The sequence below is a fragment of the Lissotriton vulgaris genome, chromosome 2_1 (assembly GCF_964263255.1).
Source record: "Lissotriton vulgaris chromosome 2_1, aLisVul1.2, whole genome shotgun sequence".
NCBI lineage: Eukaryota > Metazoa > Chordata > Amphibia > Caudata > Salamandridae > Lissotriton > Lissotriton vulgaris.
The window spans coordinates 1,804,507,161-1,804,523,261 of NC_141687.1; the positions used below are offsets into that span (position 1 = coordinate 1,804,507,161).

Below are 16,101 nucleotides of genomic sequence, written 5' to 3' on the forward strand. Positions count from 1 at the left end.
GGCTGGTGATGTTTAAACAGTGGGAGTTGTTCCTTGTGCAACACAGACTGGCGAATCGGCTGCCACCAAAGCCCTGCAGCTGTGCAGCAATGCTCACATTCAATTCCTCACCGGTGGGATGGGGAAGTCGTATTCCCTAGACAGGACATCCTGTGAGAAGGGAATAGTGGGTATGCAGCTACATTTTTCAGTCGTGTGATGTTACTTTTTAAGAGGTGGAACTTCTGGCAAGTGTGAAATGTTTAGTGCGTGGCTATTTCCCACTGCCCTTCATAGCCAGGACCAATTCATTGTAGGTTGGCATGTGGCCCTCCTTGGGTGAGACAACTCGCTGAAGTGAGGAAACTGCACGGACCTTGGTGTAGGGCAACGTTTTTTCAATTTCATCTCTCCTTGTTGGCAGATCTTTACACAACCCGAGAGCACAGTATCTTGACCTGCATTATATATTGATGACAAAATACGAGACCATGCATATTAAATGGGGATGGTGGAGACTTCTTGGTTCAGAGCGTTTTGTAGTTTACTCAAGGACTTGCAGGAATGCCTGTTTAGATAATGCTAATCCTGGTGTTGGTGCATCAGTAACAGGGGGACGCGTCATAAGTATGTCAGGTCAGGTGCATTAGGTGATTTATTGTGTAGAGGTCAGATGAAAATCGAAGATCACACAGACAGCTTATGTGTCAGTGGTGGATAGGCGGTTTGTCCAGAATTGACAATTCAATTGTAAGTCTTAAGGATGTATCCTGTCTAGTATTACTTTTTCTATTTTTGACATATTGTGGCAAAGTTTGCATTGGTTTATCGGTGTACAGACATGAAGGAAGTGGTTAATACTTTGTTGTCAAACACAGGAGCAATAACACTCCGAGATCTTTAGGTGGATCTAGATGCCATACACACACTTGTGGAAACAAGGCCTCTAGGATATAGACTAAGAGGACTAATTACACATAGGTCAGAATTAGTAACAGGGATTACCTTTCAGGCACTCCATGAGGGATTCTAGTGGCATTAGAGAAGATTGAGGGGAGTACTACATGGTGTGCGTGACCATCAAGGAATGAAGTGCACCATGATAACTAGGTAGCAGCTCTGGACTTTTCCTGTGTGGCGATCATATGTGTACTGATGATCCTGGAAAAGCTGACATTTTCTATGCAAGATTGTCCTTTGCAAGAAATAACATGCAAACACTACCTAAATATCTATCTTTTGCATACTTTGCATTCTTTTGCATACTACAAGCGCTTAGAGACCTATAGGTGATAAATGCGCTATATAAATTGAATAAATAAATAAATAAATACTTCAGTTTACATTCCCCACATCCTCGACCCAGTCCACTCGTCCTTCATCGACTGGGACAACTTGGTACTGTTGGAGATATCAAATGTTTCTGTAAAAAATGTACTGTAACATTTCAAATCAAATTTGTGAGACACTCTGTTCTTTAGGTGCCAGAGCAAACAACAGTTACTAGGCTCAGAGATTACCAGTGGGGGGCTTTCTGTGCTGTGGAGTCTTCATCACAGAGTCTGTTCCACTGCCCTCTGTTGTGTCTGTGGTTTCCTTTTACTTTGTTTACCTCTAAAAAATTGCATCCAAAGAGACAGCTTTCTTATGGGCTTCCAACATTATCTGGGTGCACCTGCCTTCCCCTAAGACACTTCAGGATGTTACAGCGTAGGCCGATGACCTCGGTTTCATGGCATCTGCAAATGGCATACATCAGTAACAACTTCAATTTGAGATTTCATGGCCCCAGCTGAAGTAGGGTTTGAAGCATTTGGACACTTTTCTTCCAGTCACCACCACCCGCTTCATGCACAGGTGAGTCTGGGCAAAATTCCTTTTTTCTAGCCCTTCACATCTTCTGGAAACAAGGATTCTTTCATGTGATAACAGGAGAATTCTGGGCCTTTTGTCCTACCAAGTCCTGATGATCTCTTGACCTGGGAAATTCAGTTCCTCAGCAGCGCCTTACTAGTCTTCCATGAGAGACTATACTGAATGCCTGCATTCCCAAACTCCACAGTCACCACTTCTCTAGGGACCACAGCAAGCCCACTCCCCACTAGGATTGGGGGAAGCATAAAGCTGGTACCACTAGCTGTGGAAAGAGTACAAAGAGTTCTGGAGTACAATCCGGGAGTGAGTGAACCCTCAACGCTCATAACAATAGCAGTGCTGGCCTTTCTTCATTCCATTTCAGGCTTATTCTCAGCTCATTCAGCCTTTATGTGGTTTTCTGAATGAAGAAGGAAAGTTCTTTCATTCCTAACCAATCTAGTGTTACCACATCATCCCCCCATCTCTTGCCGACTCTCAATGATTCACGCCACTGCCTGTATCACACCTGGTAAAATTCCAAAATGGCATTTTCACCAAAATCAGAGCACAACCTTTTTCTAGTCTTGTCTTGGCCTAAGCAGGTCTGGCTTCATCTCTCCAAAACTTGCTGCTCCCAGCAGCAAATACAGTAGTGTGCTATCTCCCCACTGTTAGAACTGGGCACCTCAGCTAACTTAATTACATGCTGTTGCTGGTGTTTAGCTATTGATATACCAATCTACCACCTTCTACCAGCAAGAAAATGGTAGTCTCTCTGGAATGGACCTACTGTTCACTGGGGCCTTTGATCTGCTGGGTGGGGTGGGGGGCACACTCAGCGAGGTAGCTCTATGGAGATTTCATTAAGAGCTTATTTAGAGAAATATGCTACAACAAATTACAGTGAGGAATTCATCAAGGCTACATATGATCCTAGATTTGAATTCTAGGCTCAGAATAATGTATACAAAGCAGCAACTCTGGTTCCTGTACTGTGTGGCAATATGATGTTACATAGGCAAAAGAAAAGGTAGAATGGTCCTGATGTGCAGGAAATATTCTCCTTGTGTGTCAAGTCCATTTGTTTTTTTAAGAAGTTTTAATGCCCCTAAAAGGAATTTCTTTTCTCTAAACAAAAACAAAGTTTGCCACCCTTTAAAGATGGCTTCACCTTTCAAACCTGCAGACCTGTGAATAAATTTGCCACAGCAGCGGCTCCTCTCACAGCGGAGAGAACCCCACAAGGGTGGATGGTTCATCCCAGGGTCCGGCAGACCAGTGGTTTGTCTGCCATTGTTTAAATGGTTCGCATTGTTTTGAACCTGAAATACAACGGATATATAAAGACATAGAGAAGTTTCTGTATCAAAGTCAGATTTATGAAGACAATGTGGTCAATCCATGATTTTTCATATTTCTACTACTTCATTAGGTTATAAATTAGTTTTGAATAATTATCTTCATTTATATTAGAAGATTTTATGGAAATGTTTAACCTATATATATTTTACGGAATAAGAGACCTGTTGGAAAAAAGAATTGTATGGATTTTATCTGCCTCTCTAATGTTCACGTGTGCTAATTTTGGGAGTAGTAATCTCGAAGCCAGATAACTTGCCAACCGTCACAACCTCCAACATAGTCTCAAGGAATGGGGCTATGGCTTTGAATACTACTAAAACGGCGTGTTCCACAATGAGGTGCTCTTTATTTTCTGAAAAAAACTTTGCATGTTCCCATTTTGTCTAACTTGTCCATTTATACAAGGGAATTCATAGCCATTGGTGGGTTTCCCTAACCAACGCTATCATAACTGCTAAGGAGCTGTTTAACCAAATATTTATTTTAAGGGACTTGTAAGTGACCAATTGAACCTGGCAAAATTAGGTCCAAAACCGAATTTGCAAAAGGCCCCCTTTAATAAAGGTTTATTCTTTGAGGTCAATGCTTTCTCCGCATCGTCCATCTAATGTGATGTACGGATTTTTTCGGTGTGGCTTTGTGGCACTTTCATCTTGATAGCACATGGTTCTTTGCTATTAGTAAGATTTTGTGTGTACAGTACAAAGGAGTGAAAGAATTCTGTTTAGAATATTTGATTTGCATTAGGGTATGTGTGTCAGTTTTGGCCTTTAGAGTGATGGTGAGTACAGTGGGGAGATAGGCGATATTGGTTTCATGTTAAGAACAATCTGTCAACAGAATCATATCTCAGAGACAGTGTAGGTGGGAAAGTGCTTGAAGGGGCAGAAATGTTGGTTGATGTGTTTCAACTGACTGTCCCAACAGGGTTCATGAACATCTCGAGATGATGTGATGTATAAGCGGGATCACTCACTCACTCACTTTAAACTGCCCTTTTTCAGGATCCATATTCTGAATATTGTCTATGTTGAATTTATGATGACATCATCAATAGACACACGATGAGTTGGGCATTTCAAGAATGCAAGCAGTTTTATTCCTGTTTTTGACAAGTATTTAAATCTATGAAGTGAGATCTGTGATGCTTTAAGGAAATGATCAAAAGTGAAAGCAAGAAATGATGACTAACACACTAAGAGTCTGCAAACGAGGGTCAGCGGACTCGATAATTCTCGCCTCTGTGCCTACTCTAACCAGGGATCACACTCGGCAACTCTGGCATTAGCTTGCCTCATCTCCACAACGGCCCCCCACAAATGCCGGGGATGCCTGGTTTCACCTTGGAGATACCCAGGAGGGAACATCTCACAGAGAAAGCCAGGACGGGTTCCCCAGTGGTCTATAGCGCCAGGACGCCTCCGGGTAGCAGTGCGCTTTACAAGACACACACAATTACACATTTACATGACACTTTTTACCACTTGACACCATTAGCACAGAAAGACAAATATTTTTGAGATAAAACACATCTGGCATCCCACCCATGCAATGACAAAATTACTCCATTTCTTTCACTTCTCTTACCTCCCCAAATTCCTCATAGATTTGTTCTATGTACGTCGTTCCCTCTCTATCGGGTGAAAGATCCTGTAGCTCTGATTGGTCGCTGTCACTGGTCTTTCTGCTGTTTTCATGCGTTTCATTCTCAGACTCTTCAATGTTGTCTTTCTCAGATTTATCCGAAAATGCATCATGTTCCAGTGCAGATTCATTAAGTCTTGAAGCAAATAGAATGTTAATTAAGCAAACTAATTTGTCACTTTCCATTATGACTAAAACGTACAGTGAACATACTGTAAATCGAAGCTCACACATGGATTTTGAAAGAAAATGTAAATGCTACATTCATACAGAGGAACTATGCACTGGGGAGCAGGAAGAAAAACTGAAGGAGGGTAAGACTGTGGTGATTCATCTCTTCTAGGAGTGCGTGGGAGTAGGATGAGGACACCTCACTACTTCTTCATTTGTTCTCGAGAATTTGCACATGCTTGCCTACCACTCATCTACTGATGAGGACCTCCAAGGGCACGACAGCCACGTTTTGTGAAGAATGAATGTAATGCCAAGACACTCATTTATGCTGTATATAAAACTCGATGTACGGTGGTTTGTTATGCCGCTCAAGGAGAAGTGTCTTTTGCACAAAGGTATAAAACTGATGATGGACTAAAGATTGTATTTGTCATCATAAATACGCTAATGGCTGTTGAAGAAGCATTCACAGTTTTGCTCTGTCCAACACAGGAATAAAAGCACTGAAGTTTACAGATGTGTGTGAAGATGACAAGGTCATTCATTAACTAGTCCTTGACAACTCTATCTTACAACTACTTTTTAAAAAAACTTTTAATTGGCATTTCCTCATTGACCGTACAAAGTAAAAGCTGATTTCCAGTTATGCAGACTAAATATGGTTACAGGGCCCTACACAAGTAGACCGACATTTAAGTGGAAAAACTCCCTCCCTCTACTTCCCCTAACACTGTCTCCAAATACCATCCTGTTAAGATTTTAAGACATGAAGAGAATCATCCATTAAAATCTTAACAGGATGTTCAGGTGCCAGGCTGTGTTTCATCATGCTCCCCTACCACAGTACTTCCGTGATATCCGGAGGTATCACCTTCTCCAGAGTTCTGTCCCACATCTTCATATATCTTCACTTCTCACCTTCAGGGGGGCACAAACAGGACTACACAGCCAGGACACAAAACTCTTTGCACCCATGTGGGTCATGATAATTTTCTCAATGGGGGTCAATTTGGCTGTCTCATAGAAGGAGCCATAAAGTGTAGTTGAGTAACCAAGAGTCATGGTTGTTTGTAACAACGCCTCTCTCCCTCAGATAAGCCAGCCATTTTCAGGGCCGGACTGAGACCAGCAACCCGCCCTGGCAGGTTGCTTCTCCAACGGCCCTGATAACGGGAGGGGAGGGGGTTGTTAACCGCAAAGCACTGCTACCGCTTTTCTTACAGAGGGCCGATTTTACAAAACCTGCACTCTGTAAGGAAAGCGGGCCCCTGTGGCCACAAAACTGGCCCCCACCCCTCCAGCCCACCGGGGAAATGCCCGGTACCCGCAAATGCCAGTCCGGCCCTGGCCATTTTCTTACAGTCCGTGAATGTTCTCATGCACATGTTTTAGCCATAATATCTTTGGCCCCAGAATTCTTCTCTCACCATTTAATAAAGGCTACTCCTTTACCACTGGTGCAAAGTAAGCAAGATGGTGAAATCACACTTTGGAATAAATTCACATGTAAGTTAAAAAGCACCTTAAGGTGCAACATTGACCTTGGTGCAGCATCAAAAGGTGTAGGAAAACACTTGCAAGAAAAAAATATAACAATTAGGTGCAAAAATCATATTTGGATGTAAAATGACATGTAAGTGCAAAATTAGCAGTGATAAACACCTCCAGGCACGTGAAAGCAATTTTAAAACACAAACCACAATTTGGATCAAAGACATATTGAGGTGCTGTAGGAGGGCTAGTTCATGAATATCAGCAGATTGTTTTTGAAGGGGCTCTTATTATCAATTTATATAGATTAACATATACTTAGTTTGACTGGGGCTTCCCCAGTGATCAGTCTTATCATTTGTTGCTGTTAATAGCCACAGCATTAAAGTCTCAGGGCCTTATTTACAATATTTTGATGCATGGCAGCTTAGCATGCCTTCCTTCTGCGCTGCCATGCTTAAAAAAAAGGGCAGGAGTTCGCCATATCGCTCAGATACATAGCATTCCTGCCCTTTTCCCTTGCACTGGTGCACAATAGGCTGCCATGCGCCAAGCAGCCACACTTGCGCCATGGTGCAAGGGTGACTGCGCTGTAGGGGTAATTGTTTTTGTGCAGCAGGGACACCTTTCCTGTCCCTTCCTGCTCAAAAACTATCACAAGAGACAGTTTCCTCTTTCTATGTGTGCTGCAGAATGCAGCACACAAAGAAAAAGGAGAACCGAGGAGAAATAAAAGTATTTCTCCTCATTGCACCTCCCTTACGCCCTCCTTGGGGATGCATAGGAATGTGATGCATTCCCAGATTTACCAAACCTTGTAAATCTGGGAATGCTTCAGGTTCCATGGGTGTAGTGTGGAAACACCCACAGCAACATCCATGGTAATGTGTGAAAGGGGGGCATATTTACAAAGCCATGAAAAGCCACACATGGTAGATTTACATGGCCTTGCACATATCGGCAGGCACACTGCACCACTGGTGCGTCCAAAAAAGTGACGCACCCGCTGCGCAATGGGCTTGTAAATAAGCCCATCAATCCTTAATTTGGGGTATGTTCTGCTCTCCGCAGATCCCAACTATGTCCTAGCCTCTTTACCACGGCTTTTGCTCACTCAAGGTTAGTTCAGTTTCAGTGTATTTTCCCTTATAGGATAAGTCCTCTTTCTTTGCTCTCAGCTCAACTCTTGCTGGGGCATATTTCTTTCTACAAGGAACATAGATGAACTTCAGGGAAAGTTTTGCCTCCCAGTCAATCGCAATCTCTACTGTATAAACACTGGCTTTTGTTGGCAATAGCCCTGATTTTTTTTCCCTTTCCAGTTCTGCCCCTTCTTTTGTATAGGGGAGTTTACCATGCAGCTTCTTTGTCTCCCTCCTTCCTTATCGGTCACTTTCCCATGATCCCACCCTCAACAAAACGAAACATCACACCTGCTTCTGTGCAAGGTTCAGCTGCTACATCCTGGGTGTTCTGCTCAGGGAATAACACTATCCCCTCTGTACCAATTTCGTTTCCTCATGTTAGCGAAGTTGTCCTCCCTTCCCTGGTAAGACTTCTTACTGTTTTGGTTTCAAAACCACCAAACCACGTATGCCATGTACACTCTGTTGGATATGTGGGTAGTGTCTGCCTGTTAGGACACATCTGTGAGCAAGGTAAGTTTAGGCGCTGCACAGATGGGGTCCACAGGTGAGGAGAAGGGTTCCCCATGGGTCAGCTTAGTGGGTCCTGAGAGTATGGATAGAGGGATCCAACTGGGTTCAGGAAGGAGTAGAATGCGAATAGACCCATGCTGTTGTTGCCAGGTTCCATGTTCTATTGCCCCAAGCAGGGAAGCCCATCGAGGTATGGATTGGTCTACCCTGGCTTTAGGCTGGTAGGAGGTTGTGTTGGACTTGGCCCTTTTTGCAGTGTTATCCTCAAGCCTTTTGCTTCTTCCTCCTATTTTTTCCTGACCTGTCGTTGTTGGTTTTAGGACTCTGGACACTTTACCACTGCTAATCAGTGCTAAAATGCATATGCTCTCTATGTAAATTGTGAACATGATTGGTTATCCATGATTGACATACTTGACTTACTGGTCAGTCCCTAGTAAAGTGCACTACGTGTGCTAGAGCTGGTAAATCAAATGCTGCTAGTGGGCCTGCAACACTGATTGTGCACCCACACGTGTCGCTCTGAAAAGGTAACACAGACCTGCCACTACTGTGTCTATGCACAGTTATTAACTGCCATGTCGACTTGGCAAGTGCACCCACTTGCCAGGCCCTAACTTCCCTTTTCATACATATAGGACACCCCTATGGTAGGCCTAAGGTACCCCCCTGGGCAGGGTGCAGTGTATGGGAAAGGTAGGACATGTACTGATGTGTGTAACATGTCCTGATAGTAAAATACTGTCAATTTTGTTTTTCAATATTGAAAGGCTATCTTGTCCCACATGACAGAATGGGGAATGCTTTGTAACATATTACAAGCAAATCTCCCCACAGGGATAAGATGGAAAAATAAATTTTAGGCTCTCTGAACTCAGATTTAATAACACATCTTTTAGTAAAGATGGTGTTTAAATTGTGTGTTCGAAAATACTACTTCTAGAAAGTAGGCATTTCTTGTTTAACCATTCTGTGTGCCTCTGTCTGTTTGAGTATTGACTGTCTGGTTTTGAAGTGACAGGGGCTGGGGAGGTACATTCTATCAGATAGTCACGGGGGATTGCTGTGTGTCCTGCCTTTCCTGAATTATTCAGGGCTGGGCTGAATAGACCTGGGCTGCATTCAGAGTAGGGGAGGAGTTCTCACTAGTACCCGAATAGGCCCGGTCTGCATTTAGAGTGTTGGGAGGAGATTTTCCTTGCACCTGAATAGGGACTGTCTGCCTTACACAATGCTGTCTCTACCTTATGCCTGGCAGCTGAACAAGAGAGGACAGAACTGGTTTGGACTGGGCTCAGAGACCCTTGCACAAAGATAACAAAAACATTTTTGGGTATAAGTCTAGACGTAAAACCCCTGAGCTTTAGACTACTACTGTAATCAAAGAGAAAGCTTTGCAGAGGAAAAGAGCTGGATAAACCGAGGAGAAGTACTGCCCATGCTGTGTGTCTGGGGTTGGCCTGCGGTTGCTGTTTCTGTCAAGGTAAGGAGAAGGACTTTGCGTGTGCTATGACCCTTGCTTGAGGAAAGTCACCAAGGCTTGAGTAGAGCTTGCCTCCTGTTTTGAAGTCTCAGGAACACAAATACTTCACCCTAACACCCCTGAACTTCCTTGCTGGGAGTTCTGACCTGCCAGGAGTGCCTATGACTGTTTGTGGCCTCTGGAGGTTGTTTCTGCTACTGGGAAATGGAAAGCAGCACAACAACAAGGAAATCGATGCATCACTCTTCTTGTAACAGTTTTCCCGAAGCAAAGCCAAAATGCAGGAAGAATCTCCCCGCACCGCTGCTGAAACTGACGAGGCATTGAGGGATCGCAGCTGAAGAAACCGACACAGCGATGCTCGACGCTGCCGCATCGTTTGCCGCTGCATACCAGAATTCCACGCATCCCCCTTGTCTGGCAAGTTTTCCCTGACGTATCACCTGTGGATCGGAGTCTTCTCAGAATCGAAGCATCCCTTGCCCCTACAGCCGGACCCAAGGCACTGCTCCCCTGTGCCCAGCGTTACTGTCGCATTGCATCCACGGAGGTCTCAGGAATCGAGGCATCTCTTTGTTTCTCAATGCTTCCCATCGCTGCAACTGTTTGGCTTGGTGAATTTTGTCACAACAGGTACTTTGCAGGAAATCACGCATCCATAGTTTTCTATGGACTCAGTTGCTAAAACCTTTTAAAAGTCATTTTCCTTAATACTGTATGTTGGATTTTTTTCATTTTGGTCTTGTTATGCTTAGATAAAGATACTTTATTTTCTAAACCGATGTGATGTCCATTTGTGGTGTTATCACTTTCACCCTGAGTTTTGGTAAAAATACTTTACACATTGCCTTTGGGATAAGCCTGTCTGCTCGTGCCCTAGCTACCAAGGAGGTGAGCAGGGGTTATCTAAGGTGTGTGTCCCCTTACCCTGACTAGAAGCAAGGGTCCCTATTTTGACAAAGGTACCTACCTCTGCCAGCTAAAGACCCCCATTTCTAACAAATTCGCTGAGAGCTTTATGGCGCATTTTAACATCCTTAAATACATTTGCTAAAATTCAAGTTTCTGTCAATAAGAGCAACAAAAGTACTTGCAAAGGTGGGACTACCTACTGATAATGCGCATTACACCAAATTGTACTCTACTATCTCACATCATAATGTGATCCAATCCTCCTGAAGAACTGATATTAAAATATTAAAATTGAAACTGAAAATTGCATATAAACTAAGACCTTTTTGTAGGACCCGAAAAAGGTTCTGTCCTAGACTTGTCTTTACCTACAAAGCAGTAGTCTGCCAGAGGCCAGTTGATAGGAAGGAGGGCTCAAGAGATCCCTTCTAAAATTGTGTGCTGTGACATTAACACAAGTCAACACCTGTACCACACGTTCCATCTCTTCTGAATCCTACAGTACAAGTGCACCCTCCTTTACTACTCCATCTCTCCATTTATCACTCACGACAGCAAAGCTCCACATTAACCAATGTAGTAGGATCCTGGAACTGTGAAGAGGAAGAATTGAATGGGGTTTAAGTAGGATTGCTGTAAATAATTACGCTACCACCAACTTTTTTTAAACTTCCTAATCAAAGTTCTGAAAATAATAGGTTTTTGAAGCAAAAGTTAACATATTACCAAATGAGACACCAAAATATATTGATAAAAGTGACACTTAGGTAAAGCTTCTCTCAAGAATGAAAAAAAGACCACTAACAGATTTTAGGGGGGACACACGTAGCTGCATTGCAAACGTACATAATGGACATTTTATATTCAAATCATCACCATGAAGAGACTGCAGCACAACATACATAAAGAGGGATGATTGCTCCATCGACAGTTGCAAGAGGACAAGGCTGCAGAACCTCTTGAATACATGCTGCCATCACTTGATGGCATCCGCTTTTCTAGAGTCCATCCCAGCAATCTGCATATTAACTTCAGTAGCTAGAGGATTGCGGTCATCAAAAGGAGGGGAGAGCAGCATCCAATAGTGATACTTGGAGAAAGAGTTACTCCCTATCATTAGCTCCTGGAGCGTGGAACCCCCAGTAAAGGGCAGACACAGACAAGGGCACTGCATGTTAGGGCCTACGAGAGCATTGGGTAGAACCTCTGTTCCACTGAAAATTACAAGGTGAGATATATTCACGTTTCACTAATTATTCTGTACAGCCAATCCCCACAATCACACCTAGACTTGACAATCCAACACTCATAAAACAATCGTACAACACACAGACCCAAAGTCATACACAACCCACTGTCCACCACACACCCTCAAAGTACAGAACACACAGTTCACCACATGCTCATTAAGGCTCTCTCTGCAATACTCCCTGCACCAGACATCTCAGAACTCATCATGTTGACACCTTCCTCATCACAAAAACATGCTAGATGCCCTTCGTTTCACTGTCTATAGCATCCATAATGTGGAGCATTCATATAACAAGGGAGGAGGCCTCCCTATCATCCATATGTCCTCCTGGTCTTGCATTATATGCAAGCAAGTAACAGTCAACTTCATGGAGCTGCTGACATGCTATTTTACACTCTCTTCAAAGAAGATCACTACTTTTCATTTCATTTACAGTGCCTCCTCTGCAGAACAAGGGCTTCATTGTTGAATTCTCAGATCTCTTTGCCAACTCTGCAATACTCCCTGCACCAGACATCTCAGAACTCATCTGTTGACACCTTCCTCATCACAGAAACATAAGTTCAAGTTCAAGAATTTATATAGCGCACTACTCACCCACAGGATCTCAAGGTGCTTGGGGAGGGGGGTGCTATTACTTATCGAATATCCAAGTTTTTAGTTGCTTTCTGAAGGAGAGGTGGTTCTGAGTAAGGCGGAGGTGGGTGGGGAGAGAATTCCAGGTCTTGGCCGCTAAGTAGGAGAAGGATCTGCCCCCCATGGTGGATCTATGGATGCGCAGAATTGTGGCGAGGGCTTGATTGGACGATCGTAGTTGGCGGGTGGGGGTGTAGAAGGACAGTCGCGTGTTGAGGCATTCGGATCCAAGGTCGTAGAGGGCTTTGTGTGTGTGGGTAAGGAGACGAAACGTTATTCTCTTGTTGACGGGGAGCCAGTGGAGGTCTTTCAGGTGACCGGAAATGTGAGCTTGACGAGGGATGTCCAGTATGAGTCTGGCTGAGGCGTTTTGGATGCGTTGGAGTTTTTTCTGTAGTTTGGCTGTGGTTCCGGCGTAAAGGGTGTTCCCGTAATCCAGTCGGCTGGTGACCAGTGCGTGGGTGACCGTCTTTCTTGTTTCGGTGGGGATCCAACGGAAGACTTTTTTGAGCATGCGTAGGATGTTGAAGCAGGATGATGAGACGGCGTTGGCTTGTCTGGTCATCGAGAGGGAGGAGTCCAGGATGAAGCCCAGGTTACGTGCGTGATCCATAGGTATGGGTGTGGTTCCCAGGGCCGGTGGCCACCAGGGTCGTCCCAGGCAGAGGGGGTTGAACCTAAGATGAGGACTTCCGTTTTGTCCGAGTTTAGTTTTAAACGGCTGTTCTTCATCCACTCGAATACTTCTTTCATTCCTTTGTGTAGGTTGGTTTTGGCGGTGTTTGGGTCTTTAGTGAGAGAGAGGATCAGCTGGATGTCGTCTGCGTAGGAGATGATGTTGAGGTTGTGTTGGCGCGCGATGGATGCGAGGGGGCTCATGTATACGTTGAAGAGGGTGGGACTGAGTGATGATCCTTGTGGTACGCCGCAGATAACTTCGGTGGCCTCTGATCTGAAAGGGGGGAGGCGGACTCTCTGGGTTCTTCCGGCGAGGAACGAGATGATCCAGTCCAGTGCTTTTCCTTGTATTCCGACGTTGCTGAGGCGTTGTATGAGGGTGCTATGGCAGACTGTATCGAAGGCTGCGGAAAGGTCAAGTAGGATGAGGGCGGCTGTTTCTCCGTTGTCCAGTAGAGTGCGAATGTCGTCTGTTGCTGCGATGAGGGCGGTTTCGGTGCTGTGTTTGGCTCGGAAGCCGGACTGTGAGGGATCGAGGGATTTGTTGGATTCAAGGAAGGCGGCGAGCTGACTGTTGACGGCTTTTTCAATGACTTTGGCAGGGAATGGGAGGAGCGAGATGGGGCAGTAGTTCTTAGGTTCAGTGGGGTCTGCTGTGGGTTTCTTCAGAAGGGCGCTGAGTTCGTCATGTTTCCCGCTTTCCGGGAAGGTAGCGGAGTTGAAGGAGCAGTTGATGACATCGCGGAGATGGGGTGCAATGATCGAGTCTCCTTTGTTGAAAATGTGGTGGGGACATGGGTCGGTTGGCGATCCTGAGTGGATGGAGTTCATCAGGCGGATGGTGTCTTCGGTGGAGATTGGGTTCCAGGGGTAAAGGTTGTTAAAGTGTGGTTTTGGTTCGGGGGTGGATGAAGTAGGCTGGTCTTCGGACTGGTTTTTGAAGCTGTTATGTATGTCGGCGATTTTGTTGTGGAAGAATGAGGATAGAGAGTCTCAGAGGTCTTGGGAGGGAGTGATGTCGTTGGTGCCGGCGGTGGGGTTGGTAAATTCTTTGACGATGTTGAATAGTTCCTTGCTGTTTTGGGAGTTATTGTCAAGTCTATCCTTGAATGCTGATTTCTTGGTGGATCGGATGAGTTGGTGGTGTTTGCGGGTGGCGTTCTTGAAGGAGGCCAGGTTGTCAGTGGTTGGGTTTTTTCTCCAGACTTTCTCGAGGGTACGACAGAGCTTCTTGGATTCCTTAAGGTCGTCGTTGAACCAGGGGGCTTTTCTGCTACCTTGCTTGATTTGATGGTTTTTCAAGGGTGCTAGTTCGTCGATGCTGTGGGTGATCCATTGTGTGAGGTTAGTGGCTGCTTGGTTTGGGTCCGATGATTTGGCAGGAGGGTTTTGGTGAAGCGATGTGAAGAGCTGGTCGGTGGTAATTTTGTTCCAGTTTCTGCGGGGAATAGGTTGTGGGGGGTTGTGGGTCGTGGTCTTTTTGTAGTTGAAGTGAACGCAGCTGTGGTCCGTCCAATGGAGAGCTGTGGTGTGATCGAAGGAGATGTGCTTGCTGGAGGTGAAGATAGGGTCGAGCGTGTGTCCGGCAAGGTGGGTGGGGGTGTCAACAAGTTGTTTGAGTCCGAGATTGGCCAGGTTGTCCAGAAGGTTGGTGGTATTGCTGTCGTTTTTCTTTTCCAGGTGGAAGTTGAGGTCTCCCAGTAGGATGTAGTTCTAGGAGGGGAGGGCATGTGGGCTGATGAAGTCAGTGATGTCTTCGCTGAATTGTGTACGGGGTCCTGGTGGTCTGTAGATGAGGGTGCCTCTGAGTGTGGTCTTGGGGTCGGTGTTTATCTGGAAGTGAAGGTGTTCGGCGGCTGCGAGGTTATCGTCGGAGCTGGTCGTGATGTGGATGGTGTTTTTATAGACAATGGCGATGCCTCCTCCTGTTTGGTTGGTGCGGTACTTTCGGATGATCTTGTAGCCGTCCGGGATGGCTACGGCGATGTTGGGCGCTGATGAGGCGTTCATCCATGTTTCTGAAAGGAAGGCGACGTCCAGAGATGTGGTGTCGAGTAGGTTCCAGAGTTCAATGGAGTGTTTGTGGATCGAGCGGGTGTTGAGCAGGATGCACTTCAGGTGGTTGTTGTCGGAGCGCTGTTTGGATTTTGTGGATTTGGTGTGGGTCCTGATGCAGTCGAACTTGCAGGAGTGGCAGGTGAAGGGTCCATGGGTGTGTCCTGGGGCAGCTTGGTAGCATTGTGGTGTGCGGCCGGGGTTAAGGGCTGAGAGGGTTGCGGAGGCGTATGTTATGCGGGTGGAAGGGATTGTGCGGGGACCAGGGGGTATGGCGCTTGGCGCGGTCCATGCTCGGACGGGCGTAGACGGGCTTACCTTTGGCGCACCTTCGGCACGCATGGGGCGCGACCGCTGCGCGTGAACGCTGCGCGCAAAGGCATCGGTCATAAGTGGATAGTGGAGGGGGGTGGGGCGAGGGAGGAGCAGCTGGGAGGCGGGAGCGGGGTGGAGAGCCGGGCTGGGAGGCACAACAACAAATAACAAAATGGCAGCAAGCCAAAAGCGAAACAGGACGAGATTGGGGCACGACTTTAATGAAGCGCTATGAAACTGGGCAGCACAGTCAGGCAACAATTAACAAAGCAGGTAAAGCGAGTGACACAGTAAATAATAATGGTACAGTAAATATTAATGCACGGTCTGAATAGTACAGCGCTACAATGACTTATAATTCTGCAGTGCGAGCAAGTCTGGCAATAAGCGCTACGATGACTAACAGCTTCTAGTAGTGCGAGCAATGCGTGCAAAGCGTGGAAATCAGATCGCTACGATACCAGGTTAATGAGCAGGGAGCAGCGAGGGGAGCGACCGCTTCTGAGAAGCTCAGGACGGTCACAGCGCTATTGCCGGACGAGTAGGGCTTACACTCTCTGTGGGAGGGAGGAGCAGCTGGGAGGCGGGAGCGGGGTGGAGAGCCG

At 45.7% G+C, this 16,101-nt stretch overlaps 1 protein-coding gene across 2 annotated transcripts in view; it reads right to left on the minus strand.

Annotated features, from left to right (window-relative positions):
- The window catches only part of OSBPL5 (oxysterol binding protein like 5), an 841,363-nt gene that overhangs the window by 270,475 nt on the left and 554,787 nt on the right, over window positions 1-16,101 (minus strand). For both annotated transcript variants that reach the window (XM_086957869.1, XM_086957868.1), the window contains exon 9: window positions 4,786-4,978. In XM_086957869.1, the coding sequence (XP_086813995.1) occupies window positions 4,786-4,978 (193 nt within the window). The remainder of the gene's footprint in view (window positions 1-4,785; window positions 4,979-16,101) is intronic.